General features: G+C 44.6%; 6 protein-coding genes and 1 non-coding gene across 7 annotated transcripts; 4 read left to right on the top strand and 3 right to left on the bottom strand.

Moving 5' to 3' along the window:
* Positions 1–137: 137 nt before the first annotated feature.
* Positions 138–1,310, top strand: L203_101688 (uncharacterized protein; the record flags this gene model as incomplete). Its single annotated transcript, XM_066211127.1, has 7 exons — positions 138–162; positions 224–254; positions 307–535; positions 585–706; positions 758–1,011; positions 1,062–1,124; positions 1,171–1,310. 7 exons carry the CDS (start codon positions 138–140, stop codon positions 1,308–1,310), a joined length of 864 nt encoding a protein of 287 aa, XP_066067224.1.
* Positions 1,311–1,732: 422 nt separating this feature from the next.
* On the bottom strand, positions 1,733–2,505 carry L203_101689 (uncharacterized protein; the record flags this gene model as incomplete). The annotated part of the gene is made up of 7 exons (XM_066211128.1): positions 1,733–1,794; positions 1,846–1,851; positions 2,018–2,023; positions 2,073–2,147; positions 2,194–2,233; positions 2,293–2,335; positions 2,399–2,505. The coding sequence occupies 7 exons, from the start codon at positions 2,503–2,505 to the stop codon at positions 1,733–1,735; spliced, it is 339 nt and encodes a 112-aa protein (XP_066067225.1).
* A 322-nt stretch (positions 2,506–2,827) lies between these two features.
* On the top strand, positions 2,828–5,881 carry L203_101690 (uncharacterized protein; the record flags this gene model as incomplete). Its single annotated transcript, XM_066211129.1, has 12 exons — positions 2,828–2,974; positions 3,030–3,527; positions 3,577–3,897; positions 3,954–4,049; positions 4,099–4,198; positions 4,256–4,663; positions 4,716–4,963; positions 5,007–5,177; positions 5,227–5,376; positions 5,429–5,500; positions 5,550–5,631; positions 5,679–5,881. 12 exons carry the CDS (start codon positions 2,828–2,830, stop codon positions 5,879–5,881), a joined length of 2,496 nt encoding a protein of 831 aa, XP_066067226.1.
* Positions 5,882–6,853: 972 nt separating this feature from the next.
* Positions 6,854–8,908, bottom strand: L203_101691 (uncharacterized protein; the record flags this gene model as incomplete). Its single annotated transcript, XM_066211130.1, has 6 exons — positions 6,854–6,938; positions 6,988–7,276; positions 7,338–7,507; positions 7,558–7,698; positions 7,749–8,051; positions 8,094–8,908. The coding sequence occupies 6 exons, from the start codon at positions 8,906–8,908 to the stop codon at positions 6,854–6,856; spliced, it is 1,803 nt and encodes a 600-aa protein (XP_066067227.1).
* Positions 8,909–9,450: 542 nt separating this feature from the next.
* On the bottom strand, positions 9,451–10,139 carry L203_101692 (uncharacterized protein; the record flags this gene model as incomplete). Its single annotated transcript, XM_066211131.1, has 2 exons — positions 9,451–9,570; positions 9,705–10,139. 2 exons carry the CDS (start codon positions 10,137–10,139, stop codon positions 9,451–9,453), a joined length of 555 nt encoding a protein of 184 aa, XP_066067228.1.
* Positions 10,140–10,892: 753 nt separating this feature from the next.
* On the top strand, positions 10,893–10,982 carry L203_101693. Its single transcript has one exon. It is a non-coding gene; the product is annotated as a tRNA-Phe (tRNA).
* A 355-nt stretch (positions 10,983–11,337) lies between these two features.
* L203_101694 (uncharacterized protein) lies at positions 11,338–13,850 on the top strand (the record flags this gene model as incomplete). The annotated part of the gene is made up of 4 exons (XM_066211132.1): positions 11,338–11,373; positions 11,438–11,448; positions 11,502–13,087; positions 13,144–13,850. The coding sequence occupies 4 exons, from the start codon at positions 11,338–11,340 to the stop codon at positions 13,848–13,850; spliced, it is 2,340 nt and encodes a 779-aa protein (XP_066067229.1).
* Positions 13,851–14,254: the final 404 nt, after the last annotated feature.

The following is a 14,254-nucleotide window of genomic DNA, read 5'->3' on the forward strand; positions in this document are numbered from 1 at the left end:
TTCATTCGCATACTCTTCTACTCTTCTTCACCCATAGTGTTCACTCAGAGACACCTACCTCTTTTTTCCTCCTGATTTCCTTCCAAGTTGACCAAATTCTGACAAATATAGTCATCACATCAAACTTGAACGGTATAATGGGAGCATTCGACAAACTTCGGGGTGATCAGGTTGCAACAGGCTGTAAGTCGTGCTGCTGTAGGGTATTGCTAATTAGGATCAGTCTGGGGCGACCACACAAGTACTATCGACTGGTGGGTCTAGGGTTGGCTTTTGGATAAACAAGCTGATAGGTGAGGTCTATAGGTGCGAGATCAACTACTCGCACAGTCGGTTTATCGCAGAATTCGTCAACACCTTGTCAAACATTCCGTCTATCCTCATTGGCCTGTACGGCTGTTATCAGGTCTTGAAAAATGACATTCCCAAGAGATATTCTCTCTGTTACCTCGGCCTCAGCTTGATAGGTGCTGGGAGCTTTGGATTTCATGCTAGTCTGAGGTGGGAGTGGCAGTTGATGGATGAGTTGCCCATGGTGTGTCTGCTGCTTATTGTGCATGCTTTGTGGCTGATAGTTTGAATAGATTTACGTTGTTTCTTACGCGGCATATCTTGCCGTTGATACCTTGCCAGGGTTTAAGCCGCGATTTGGATTACTGGGCCCGTTGGTTTTGGTGGCTTGGAATGTCTTTGTTACCGTCTCATAGTAAGCCACTGCATGCTATGGTAAAGCTAGTGGACTGATGTCTTGTTACAGTATCTGCCTTCCGAACCCTGTATACCACCAAGCTGCCTTCGCAGTCATTCTCATCACGGCCATCCTTCGAACGGGTGCTTTATTACTTGAGCTTCCCAAGGGCTATCCTGCTAGAGAGACAACTGGCCGTCTGTTAGTGCGAGGTGTTACCATTTTTGCATTGGGTTTTGTTATTTGGAATATCGATAATGTCTTTTGTGAGCAGCTCAAGAGTATTAGGTCGTTTGTTGGGCCTTTAGGGGTGCTTGTTGAAGGTTTGTTCCATGACAAAAGTAATGAGCTCTTGGCTCATTGTCAACTATAGGTCATGCTTTCTGGCATTACATGACTGGTTACGGGTCCTTCCTTTTATTCACCGCTTCTACCTGTGAGTGTTGTTAAATTGCCATCATCATTGGCTAACCACGTAGTAGACCTTCATCTACTCAAAAAAGACACAACCAGCGCTTACTCTATTGAAGGCTACTGGCTTCCGACAGTTCGGCGAGTTACCGAAGTTAATTCTGATTTCAAAAACAACACTACCTTGGTCTCTGTGTTTGAGGCCAAGTAGACACGGTCATAAGCAAGTTTCATCCACATTAATAGACATCAAGAAGATTGTAGTCGAAAGACTTTTGTGTGTAACAGTCATGTTGGCACTCAAATCATTGTAAAGTTCAGTCTCATGCATCCTATCCCAATAGAGTAGCTTTTCTCTTTGACCGCCTAAAGTACTTCTCGTTAAAAGTTTTTATTGTTGATTCAGCCAACGCTCGCTCTTCAGTCTCAAGTGTTCTTCATAAATTCAAACATACTTTTCTGTAACTCTAAATTCATATAATATCACTGGATCAGCTACAGATTGGCGATATCTGAGCCACGTCCTGAGCTTATTAAACACAACTGAAGGAAACTTCCAAAGGTTGAGAATAATCATAATAAACAGAGATGATTTCAGTTTCCATCAGTCTGTCTACTGATTGCCAATACCGGTCATGCGCAAACGATGCGAATCAGGTCAAGGGGGACAACCACAACTAGACTTTGATAGAAAACTGCAAAGAGTGTCAAACATCCAAACATGTAAATTGAACCCTTGCACAAACCGATTACTGAAAAACCTTTATCAATCGTCTGGCTCTTGGCAGGCTACTTTGTTAACATAGGAGAAGCTGATCCAACAGGATCACAAATGAGATTTGAGTCATTACGTAGACACAAACAATCACATTCATGTCATGATTAGAACGTAGCGTATAGTCATCAGAAGAGATAGACTCATTACTAGGATGTGTGAGGTCACCTCGTCCAAAAGCGAACGAGAGATACTTACCAAGACCGGCTGGCATGAACTTGCCAGTTTTGTAAAATCTCCAGGACATGAGTGCCAAAAGCAGAGCAGATACAGCTACCTAGATCAGTACAAAGAGCAAAAATCCATCAGCTATACATACTCAAAGAAGGATAAGCGTCAAGTCGGTTCTTAGAGACTCGCTGCACCACCATGAGCGTTAGATAGCCCAACACTAACTGGTAACTCCAATCGTACATACGTTTGCGCCATAAGCAGCCGCCAGACCTGAACCTACACCCGCACTATACAAATACGTCATCTCATATCTTTTAGAGATCACGAGAAAGAAAACTTGACGAGCTTACACAACAGATATAGCTGAGCCTTTCCTCAAGCCTCCTATAATACCTCCCACAACTAAAAGTGATGCGTAAGCGTAGCCCGAGTAATCTACAATGTTGATAGGTGGCATTCTAGTTGATGAAGTGTTGAGGGGTTATGATAAAATGCAAAAGAGTGAGTAACGATACAGTGTTAAAGTTCTTGACCAGTGTATGAATACTTGGGTGTTTCAATTTCACGAATTGAGCATTGTACGTAATCACGGGAGCAATCTTTGGCTGTGTTCAACTCGGCCCGAATTGATTAATATAGGGTGCTTCAACATCACGAACTGAACAGTGTTCAACTCGCGTCTAGAATTGAAACACCCTTGTTATTTCATTGTCAGATATAACATTTAAACACTTCAAGTACGTTCTCTATCATATTCAACAAATAACCAACAAAGACAAATGAAGGAAGGCATGTCTGTTGAAGATGCCATTCCATCACTACCAACTCCAGAATCATTCCCATTCCCATATCCAAAGCCCTACGACATTCAGCTTGATCTTATGCAAACAGTCTTCCAGGCCATTGAAGACAAAAAAATAGCGATCGTCTGTTTAGGTGTTTGAGACGTGCTGGAGAGCTCATACTGAGTACATGTAATAGGTAGAATCGCCAACGGGGACAGGAAAATCTTTATCTCTGCTTACATCAACCTTGACATGGTTATCACAACATCAGACACGGTTAGACAAAGCAGCCGAAGCCTCTCTTCGCGACCAGCTAGCTACTGAAGATCCTGATGATCCACCATGGGTGATTGAGCATGCAGTGAAGGCAAGAATGCGGGAACTAAGGGCTGCTCAGGAAGAGAGACGCGAAAGACTAGAAAAAGCAAAAGCAAAGGAGATGAAGCTGAGGAAAGAAGCTGAGGTCGGAGCTTTCAAAAGCGGGCTTTCCAAGCGAGCGAGACTTGGAGCGTCAAACGAAGGAAATGGGGTAAACGGACTAGATCTTAAAGAAGACAATTTTCTTCCGGAAGATAAAGAGGAAAAAAACGATGATGGACCTTATCTATCAAGGGAAGTTCGAGAACTTATGACTAAGTATGAGTCTTCGAGACCAAAGGTTCATAACGAACCAGAAGAGCAAGACCTACCCAAAGTATACTACTTCTCCGATACGCTTTGTATCCGGCTTACTTGACCAATAGATATATTATACTTCTCGTACTCACACCCAGCTCCGTCAATTAACCTCTGAACTACTCAAAACAGATTTTGGCTCCTCTTTTGTGCCAGTTAACCCCAAAGACAACGATGAAAGTCAACCAGGGCTTGTTAGCCTTGTGCCGCTTGGAAGCCGTAAACAGCTTTGCATCAACGAAAAAGTTCGCGCTCTTACTGGAAATGGTGGAGATGAGAGGATCAATGAGGCTTGTTTGGATATGCAAAAGTCTGGGAGAGCGAGATGTCGATTCCTGCCTGCAAAGGCAGATGAAGCGAAGCTACTGGACGCAAGAGACTCTATACTTGTGAGTCAATGCAAACAATGGCCTTCACCAACCAGAGCTGAGAAGAGCACACCTAGGCATCAGTGAAAGATATTGAGGATATTGTGACCATGGGGAAAGCAGCATGCGTTTGCCCATACTATGCCTCCAGGCGGGCAATGAAGCAAAGCCAGGTACCGTTATTCAGACCATTCCTTGATCGTTTATGCTCAAACCAAGCAGATAGTTACGTTACCTTATAACCTTCTTTTACAAAAGAATGCCCGAGAGGCCCTTGGAATTTCGCTCAAAAACCAAGTGGTGGTCATTGACGAAGCTCACAGTGAATCATTATATCTCCTCTTTTCCAGTATAAAGGTTCTGATGTATACTACTATAGACTTGATAGATACAATTCTCTCAATCCACTCAACCGCTTTGACATCGGCTTCCCTTACGACAGCTATATCTCAACTTACTCAGTACCTCTCGCGTTTCAAAAATCGCTTGAAACCGACACATTTGCTGTGGATCAAGCAAGTCCTTTCCCTCCTTCAAGGTCTGATGGGAGCTTGTCACACTTTTGCAAAGACTGTCAAAACCGAATCTGCAAATACCTCCAATTCCAACAAGCCGAGTACGGACAAGATGAAAAGCGAAGTTCTTGATGCGAATGAGCTGATGGCGCGAATTGGAGGGGGAAACGATCAACTCAATCCTCTAGAACTGGTTGTCTATCTAAAGGAGAGTAAATTAGCGAGAAAGATTAGTGGATTCTCGGAACACGTCATTGAAAATACTCGCAAAGGTACAGCCGGCTGGAGCTTCTTGGACGATAAGCTGAGTAGATGGATTGATAGATGAAAAGACGATCAGATCAACGACGGCAAGACACGCTTCAATATCAGCTTTTCATACTGTCGAGTCATTTCTCTTGTCCCTTGGTGATTCCAAAGATGATGGCCGTATCTTGCTCTCACTAAGTGACATGGACAAAGAAGAACCAGTGGTCACAATGAAATATGTCTTGCTAAATCCCGCTAAAAGGTTTGAAGAGATCGTGGAAGAAGCGCGAAGTGTGGTGCTTGCTGGCGGAACCATGGAACCGGTAATTATTTAGCGATGCGTTGCTTCAGCTAAGACGGATATAGGTTTCTGACTTTTCGATCCAACTATTTCCCAGTTTACCGTCTACGCAGTTCTCGACTTTGTCTTGTGCGCACGTTATCCCAAAGGAGAACCTCCTTACTCAAGTGGTTTGTGTGGGGCCCAGAAAGAAGGAATTTGAATTCAAATTTTCCAACAGAAACGATAATGATCTTGTAAGTTGTTGTGCCTGTGCAATTATGGTCATGGTTGATATTTGCAAAGCTGGGAGATTTGGGAGCCTTGTTACAGAGCACTATCAACATGGTTCCTGAAGGTGTTATTGTTTTCTTGCCCAGTTACTCGTTTCTTGACAAGGTCAAGAACTTGTGGGCAAAAAATAATTTGTTGCAGAAACTCGAATGTAGGAAACAAGTGTGTATACTGTCTGTGCACTATCGTTCAACATATGCTGATCAGATGGTAGTTGTTTTATGAACCACAAGCGTCTGGAGACGTGGATGCCATCCTGAGGGATTATGCCTTAGCTGTTTCATCTGTGAATATGTTTCGTACCGTCAGTTCTTCATACTGATCTTCAATTCAAGTGTCACGCTTCCTCAAATGAGGGGAAATCCCGAAAAACAGGCGCTCTCCTCTTCGCCGTGGTTGGCGGCAAGCTATCTGAGGGCAAGTTGTTCTCTTCATTGCCTGAGTCCTGTAGTAATTGGCAACAGGAATCAATTTTTCTGACTCTCTGGGCCGATGCGTGGTCATGGTTGGCCTACCATTTGCAAACATCGGTTCAATAGAGCTACAAGAACGAATGAAGTATGTGGAAAAACTACCTGGAGCTGGCCCGGAGGCTGCAAGAGAGATGTACGAGAATCTATGTATGAGAGCAGTTAACCAATCGATCGGTATGTTGGCTATCAACTGAAAAAAGCTGAGAGAAGTATAGGGCGCGCCATCAGACATGCAAATGATTATGCCACTATACTCCTTGTCGATAAGAGATACAGTACCTCAAGGATTCGAAATAAACTGCCAAAATGGATTGGAGACGATGTCAAAGTTCAACGGGATTTTGCAGGAGTTGCAAAAGGTCTTGCATCTTTTTTTCGTGAGAAGAGGGAGAGAGGTTTACTATGATTGTATGATGCTTTTTAATCCTTACCATTGCTTAATCGCGTTGTATAGTGCTACATTGCTTTCATCCTTGCTGTTGTCGCGTTCATCAATTTTCTACATTACTCGGTATAGGTGAAGCTACTATTTATCTCCCCAGTGATGAAAAGCCGGCCGCACGTTGCTTCAAAGAATTCTATTACTGTCTGGCTTTTTTGGGAAAGGGAGAGAGAATGTGGCTGTTCTTGCAACATTCCCGAGCTCCTGCCTCATTCTGCAGTCCCAAACCAAAGATAAGCATAGGAGAGCAAGTTACGACGAGAAGTCATACAAAAATGGATTGGACGATTCCTGTCACATGTTGAAAGCGCTCAACAATAAGCAGCCCTTTGCGCAACAATCTTGACTTTTCAAAGCTGATTAATGCCCAAGGTTTCCTAATGCAACACACGACTGAAAACAAATCATCCTTCAAACCAGATAGGGTTGAAAGCAAGCCTGAAGCTCTTAAATCAAGTGAATGGGCTCTGATCGTAGCAAATGGTGCAACCCAACCCTTCAAACAATATTTTCCAGGATGGGAATACGGCTCAATCAGTACTCATTCTCAAATCAAAACGTCCAGAGATGACAGCGATACATGCATACTGACTATTGTTGCAACTGCCGTGTTTGAGCCACTACTCCAGCAGCCTATAAACACTATCAAAGACAGATCAATTACAAAAACACAAAGGCAGCATCAACATGTGGACCGCTCAAGTTCTCAAGAGACTTGCATTCATTACGAGACAACAGCATCCTGGACAAGAGCCATATCTCCCTGTTGGCCATCTTTTCCGACAGCTTTGTTGTCGAACCACATCACACTACGCCTGGTAAGCACGACGATCGGATGAAAGGGAAAAAAAGACTTGCATCGCAGTGATATCGTCTCGGACATTCCTTACTCCAGGATTCTGCATACTGAGGAATTGCCGTCTCAGCTCTTTATCACCTCCTCCAAGACTATTCCTGGTCAAATGAAGGGCGGAATTATCGTCTTCGAAAACCCAAGAGCCCTCTGTAGTCATGTCCTCTTTTGGGTATGGATGTACATCATTGGGAAGAGGTTCTTGATGGGGAAACATCAAAGGCAACGCAACCCGTTCAACTTGTTCCCGTTTAGGATTAGCAAGATGAGCAGCTAGCAAATGGGAAGCCTCCTCTGAAGTCATACGATCCCACACTATCTGAGTCAGTACACTGCGTTGAGACAGGAAACTTACGGCCGTCGGTAGCAATGACAACAAACTTGAGCTCTTCTCCATTTTCTGGATGAATATCCCTCCAGGCAATCTCTGGTTTTGCAGTCGCATAGGGAGGTGTCTTGTTTGGACACTCGTCAAACTTACGCCACCTTTTTCCATGATCATACTGCAACAGCCCTTTGTGCACGCTATCCATATACATCAGCTCTTTCCCAGTCTCAGTCAGAAGGGCACCGACTCTTGCCATGTAGTATGCTCCGCCTTGTAAATACTATCACCAAAAGCTCGAGTAGGCTGTAAACCACCTAAGACACGAGCTCCAGATCCGACATCGCATACGACTGTGTCTTTTTCGTCTTCAGGATGCTCAGCAACCATCCTGCAGTTGGATAATGAGTTGATGATAATTCACTAACAATGTCAACAAACCTCTGCACTTCAACAGGATTATCTCCCATGCAGTCTTGGGTCAAAACATCGCATCTCCAAGTTTTTTCTTCTTCATTCCACCAACCAGCTACGGCCCTTGTGTCGCCAGCGTTGGCAACGTAGAGTCTGTCGCTCGCGACGTCGACAATGGCTGTGCAGCAGCAAGCGCCGCTGTTCAACAAAGGCGACAGAGTCATGGTCGACGGTAGATGGGGAGGTAAGAGGGGGTTGATCTTGTTGTCAGGGGCAGACTTGAACATCCGCTGAGGAGAAAAGACAATGTCGTCGTCCAACGCGATGAATCTTTCATCATGAGTCAGAAACTGATCCTACAAACCAACTTACGTATCAGAGATCAACTTTGAGAACGACTCTGGACTGGGTAGGTCCTTGGAGCCACTACTTTCACCTAGTATCTTTTGTGCCAGCCATTGCCAAGGGCCCTTGTCAAACATCTTGCCAAGGTTCCATGCAAGGCAACCATGTAAGGACTGCTTGAGAAGCTGAGCTGTTTCATCACCGCCATGGCCATCCCAGACGCTGCACATCACAATATCTTGGTCACCGCTGACTGTCGTAGGTTGTAAGCTTTTCGACTCTTGTCGATTCCTGTTTTGGGCTTTCCACCAGTCAAACCACCAGTAGCCGTTCTTTTGCTTGGCGATATCCACAAGGTCTTGTCGAGTGACGATGTCAAACGTCCATCGGTCTTCAGAGGGGGAATTAGAGGCGAGTGATATCTTATCGAGGCTTTTTATCGGATTCCCCTCTCTGTCGACGGTAAAGTCACCTTTTGATCCCTGCAGCATCTCTTCCGCTTCATCCTCATCGAGCAACCTATATTTGAAAACATATTCTTTATTGGCTGTCGACAAAGACGGGTATCGTAATTCGACCCATTCTCCTCGCACCGAGCGCATTTTGGCGGGGTGTCCGTTAAATAGAGTGGTATGGATGTAAGGCTTCTCACCGGTATGCAGGTAAAGAGTTGCTCCACCAACAAGCCCCAGTACCGACAAACCTACCATCGTTCCATAATAGGGACGTCCAAAAGGTTGCTTGGGGCTTGGGTTTGGAGTGAAATCAGGAGGTAATGGCTTGCTGCTGTAGCGTCTGGCAAGAGACGAGCAGAGCTGCTTGTGGTTACCTTGTCGCAACATTGTGTAGTGATATCAGAGTGGTTTTTCAACTTTGACCTTTTTGTTATACTTTTCGAGTAGAAAGGGAAGCGTCTTTAGTTCCACGGCAAGTGAACTGAAAGGTCGGACTGTCAAAGGCAGAGTCGATTCGAAACGCTTCTGTGGATGAAAAGAGCGATCTGGGAGGTTACAGTGTTGAATAGAAGGAAGATATTGACAGTCGAGTTGTATGATGACTCTTGGATGGTGATAATGGTGTTTTGAGGCTTCAATGGGTAGTACTGATCAAGAGTAAAAGGATACAATCCAAGATGAATTTCTTACTGGTTGAGGCAGGAAACATTCAATAGAGTCTGACACAAAGGAAGTATACATTACAGATGTTACAAAAAGTACAGGTAAGAAAGAACCATCAGGCTGGGAGTGTAGAAAGTGGGTTGAGATTTCTGACAAGTCCAAGTACTCTGATAGTACACCCAGCCAGTGTTACATTTAAAAACCGCTTGCCTCTCATCTGTCACTTTTACAGGCTTCCCCTGTCTATCGTTCTGACAGCTTGGTGATCAAGTTCCATTGGCCTTGATCTCAATACCATGACTTGGTGCAAGCTTGTAAGAATCATCGCAACGAACAGACTCAAGACACTGTGGCATTAACAGAGCACCTATGCTGAGCGGTGATGACTGGATAAAATGACAAGAATGAGCAGATGAGTGGGAAGAGTTGTCAGTAGGTAGAGCGTTAACCGAGGTTTTGGAATGAAGATGCGGTCGAGCATGCTATTGAGTCAACCTTTGGGACGAAAAGGACAACTTACGTATGGCAAGACACAAGGCGCTACTATATCATAACTCCATGGTGCCCATTCTCCATTCTTGAGAGCTTTCATTCTATCCTCGTCGTGCTCACTTGAAGGTAAGAGTGTGCGGTGGGAAAAGGGAAAAGTTGAAAGAGTATTGAACACGGATGGAGCCGAGTGGGAGCGGGGGCGACGTTGGAGAATGGTAGGACATCCCGAGAGATGCACCGAAGGCTTGTCCAGAGATGCCCAATCGATAGAGTAGGAGCGAGGGGTAGAAGGCGAACGCGACGTGTGTGCATGGCGACAATAAGCTTGATAGTGTTGCTGTTGAGACGGTCGAGTCTTCTTGAGATCCCAGATACACTCTGGAGTATCAGCAGCCCTCATATCTGCCTGCTGAAGAGTGTCTTTACTATCCAAAAATGCAGACCTATCCAGAGAAAAGACCATGGCGAGCAGATCTGGCTGGTAGAGACATGAGCTTGAATACTTGTACATGAATGCCAAGTCAGTAATGTGTATGTCAACAATGTCTTGACATGGTAAGTAAAAAGACTGCTTGATATTGACAGCTTGGTGATTTCACTTGAGAGCTGGGTTGATGGGTCGTCGGAGACACTCGCGATTTTAGCAGCGGTGTTATCCAGAAAACTTGCCAAAGATAATTTGGAAACTGTGAGAATGAGCAACATATCTCTGGAAAACAAATTCAGATTGAGCAGTCGGAAACTCTCGCCAGTCGAAGCTGTGTCCACAATGTCCCGACTCATACTGTTAATTTGGTTTGACCATTTGCCAGCTTGTCATGGGCGGACTATAGTTGTCAATACAGCAGCAGGGGTGCTATTATGGGCCATCCTCAAAAAAGAGATATGCCAGACCAAGTCTTTTCTACCTCGCACCGTCGCTATTGCTTAGACGTCAAAACTCCTCTCATTGTTCTCCATCTTTACCGCTTGCATGATAGCAAGTATAGTAGTAATGATCAAACGGTTGAAATCTGTATCTTTCGCATGAGTTGTAGTTGGTGATGGAAATTAACCCAAAATAGATTTAAATAGATTTAAATACTAAGGTTATTCATTTCTAAGAGCGAGTTGAACACTGTTCCGTTCGTAATAATGAATTACCCTACTATTCCACTAAATAAAACGTCTTCAATAAATAAATAAGTATATTCACTAAAAATTATTCTGCTGTTACGGCGACATAGCTCAGTTGGGAGAGCGCACGACTGAAGTTTTCTCACAAGCTTCCATCGTGCGGTCCCTGGTTCGATCCCGGGTGGCGCCAGTTTTTATACTTGAGTATATTTTTTTCATCATCTTTTTTTTTTGTCTATATGATTTTCTTCTTCATGCATTGAGATGCACAATTCTACATATTCACTCCCTAGTTGCAAAAGATGAGAACCAAAAAGCGTCTGCTGTTGACGTTTTTTCTTTCAATTCTCTAAAGTTAAAGAAATGGTATTACGTCAGTTACTAGGTGCCTGGGAAACTGATTCAAACGAAAAAAAAAACATGAGAAATCATTCGCGATCGTATCGTTCTTTTTTCTTCTTCATTTCTTTTTTATTATTACTTTTTGAATAATGTCTTCAACTGGACAGCTTCGGTTGGACGCTGAACAACGCTCTTTTTGACCTATGATAACCAATAAAAGTACACCCAAAATACAGAGAGTAATAATCCCTTTTTGCCACGACTGTCAATCATTTGTTTGCCTATTCTTGTTTGGTGCTGTAGGTGCAACACTTGTAGGTCTATTTTATTGCCTTCAAGGCGGAGAACTAATGCTCGGTATGGCTAGATGTACCATGACGCAGTCCTTTCCTCGGCCTTTGCCTGCCTCTTCCTCGTCCCAATCTTTGCACCACTCATCCCTTCCTGCCACTTCTTCCAAGTCCCACCGTCCTCCACAAAGCTCGCTATCAGTACAACTTTTTCAACAAAGACATGCAGAGGAATTTCCACACCTTTACAAACACCACAACCCCGAAGAACATGAGACTTTGATAAAAACAGAAAGCCAGACTTTGGAGGAGGCAAGAAGGATAGGACGAACTATGAGGGAAAGTATGATCCGCCCGGCCTCTAATAATGGACCGCCAAGTCAGACAAGACACAAAGGACGGCGGCCATTGAGCTTAGTTATGAATGGCTCTACCGGCCAGCCACACATAGACAATATGGACCATGGTTTAGCTGTGAGCCCATTATCAACAGCCAAAGTTTCTGTGCTGCCTTCAAAGGAAAGCTTGGACTATTTCGCTCCTTATTTGTCTACTCAGATCTCATCCAGCTCATACTCTTCCAAAACACAAATCATCACTCCTGGTCAGAGCCATCTGAATCTTGGCTTTGGTTCTCAATCTCATGCTCCGGCGTCATTGCCTGAAGAACCCTCGTGCTCCTCGGCAGACACTTCACTTCAACATTCTACCTACTCTTGGGCCAGCTCCTTCTCTGGTGAAACCGAGGAGCTTCGTCTTGCTGCACACTATATCCCTTCTCAATCTCAAGAGGACATTCCACCGAGCGAAGAAGAGATTCTAGGTACCCCGGAGAAAACCAACCGTAGACGTAAGCGTATTGTTGCAATTGCACATACTGCCCGCCAGCTCGAAGGAGTGGGCTCAAGAGACGCAGAGGACCCATCATTCTATCCCATGTTGATCAAGGCCTGGAACGACAGATACGGAATAGTATCACAAAAGGGTTTTCAGGGTCCCAATAAAGAAGAGTCGAATTCCGAAAGCCCAAATGCAATGTCAATCACCGCGATCTATGCCAATCCAGGAGCTTGGTTTGCGGCTGGTCCGTCTCTCAATTCCAAAATTAATCAACAAGTCCGTCCAAACGTCTCATCCGACCCGTTACTAGGTTCCACCGCTCAATCTTCTAGTCACGCTCGTTATTCTTTTGCTTCCTCAGCACATGACCTCGTTGAAGATGGTGGCATGGAGCGTGGTGCGCAAATAATGAGCGAAAAAGCATGGCTTAGAACACCTCTTCGTTCCCACGAAGCATTCTTTGGAGCTCAATCACAACCTGCACCTTTTCCCTTGTCTCACAAAGAGCCTATATCACATCATACAGATGGCAGCAACTTCAGTAATGATTTAACGACAGAAGAGGACACAAAACATGCATGGGCCAACCATCATGGTAAAAAGTTACGCAGAGTGCAAACAGATATTACCAACATAAAAAAAGCTAGGGATTCCTGGTCATTGCTACATGAATTGCCAAATTTTCCACAGCCTCGACCAATTGGATTAGGTTTTGTTGGGAACCAACCAATTTTTTCTGATGGCAACCCAACAATACACAAGGAGCAGAAGCAGGATTTTCAGCATGGGGAAGACAGGATATGCATCAAAGAAACCAAGAAAGGTACAGAGCGTTGTCAATCTTTCCACTTTCACAGTCAAGATTGTGTTCCATTACAGACGCCTATAGACAAGGAAGAGGAGTCTATGGAGACGATCAACTTGACTCTTGGAGCCAGCGGACCAGTGAGCTTTCACCCTACGGCAGAAAGGGAGAGAAAGCATCAGGGGCAATTCGAAACGTTTATTCGTCCAGAGTCAGAGGAAGTAGGCTATCAACACTTGAACCTCTCCCAGAGACCGGGTTGTTGGACCCTCTTGACCACTTACGTACCTCAACACACCAAGCACCAGCTTGGAACGCCGATCGAGTTTGTGCTACCAGAGAAGCTCAGCAAGCCAGTTTCGGCATCCTCAGTCAAAGCAGTGGAAATGACAAGACAGGAGACGACAGAGGTGGAGAAATCCAAGAAGGGCGAATGGGTCGAGGATTTGGGCTCTTGTCATTCTTCGGAGATCTACTTGTCCCCATTGAAATTCCTGGCGAATCACCGTCAGAATCACCGTCCAGTACTCCAAAACAGCTCTCAATACCACTGCCAGGACAATGTGCCAATGATGCAAGCAAGGCTGCTAACCCAATATGGGAAAACGAGAGAGGGGCCTGTCTTCCCCGCTATGCTGAATACATCTGCAACAATAGAGGAGGAGAGAATGATGATGGCACAGGAATTGAAGGATGGAAATCTTGGCTCAACGAGAATAAAAGACCAAAGTTACGACCTCTACTGCTTCCAGAATATGTCAGCAGAGGTCGGGTGGCTTAGTACAGAAACGGAAGGGACTAAAACAACTGTTGACAACATAGAGAAAAGGGCTTTCGACCAAAGAATTATATATCAGACCAAGAGGTTGAGTGAGCTACAAAGACAGTTATCTCAAGAGCCACCAACCATTACATCTGTTGCATATGACTCAGAGAAAGCCACTCATTCTCAGTCGCTTCCAAAACTATCTCAAACTCCTCTTGTCTTCTTCATTTTCGGTTTTTTTCTGCCAATTCTCTGGTTCATTGGTGGCTGGTTACTACCTACACGCTATGATATTGATCATGCCTTCAAACATCAACTACATTCAAAATGCTTATACCACCCCGACTCCCGCATTCTTGCTTGTCGCTATGCCTCTATCGTCTTTCTGTCCTTGCTCCTCATAATAGGCATCATATTGG

This window comes from Cryptococcus depauperatus, chromosome 2, assembly GCF_001720195.1.
Source record: "Cryptococcus depauperatus CBS 7841 chromosome 2, complete sequence".
NCBI classification, from domain to species: domain Eukaryota; kingdom Fungi; phylum Basidiomycota; class Tremellomycetes; order Tremellales; family Cryptococcaceae; genus Cryptococcus; species Cryptococcus depauperatus.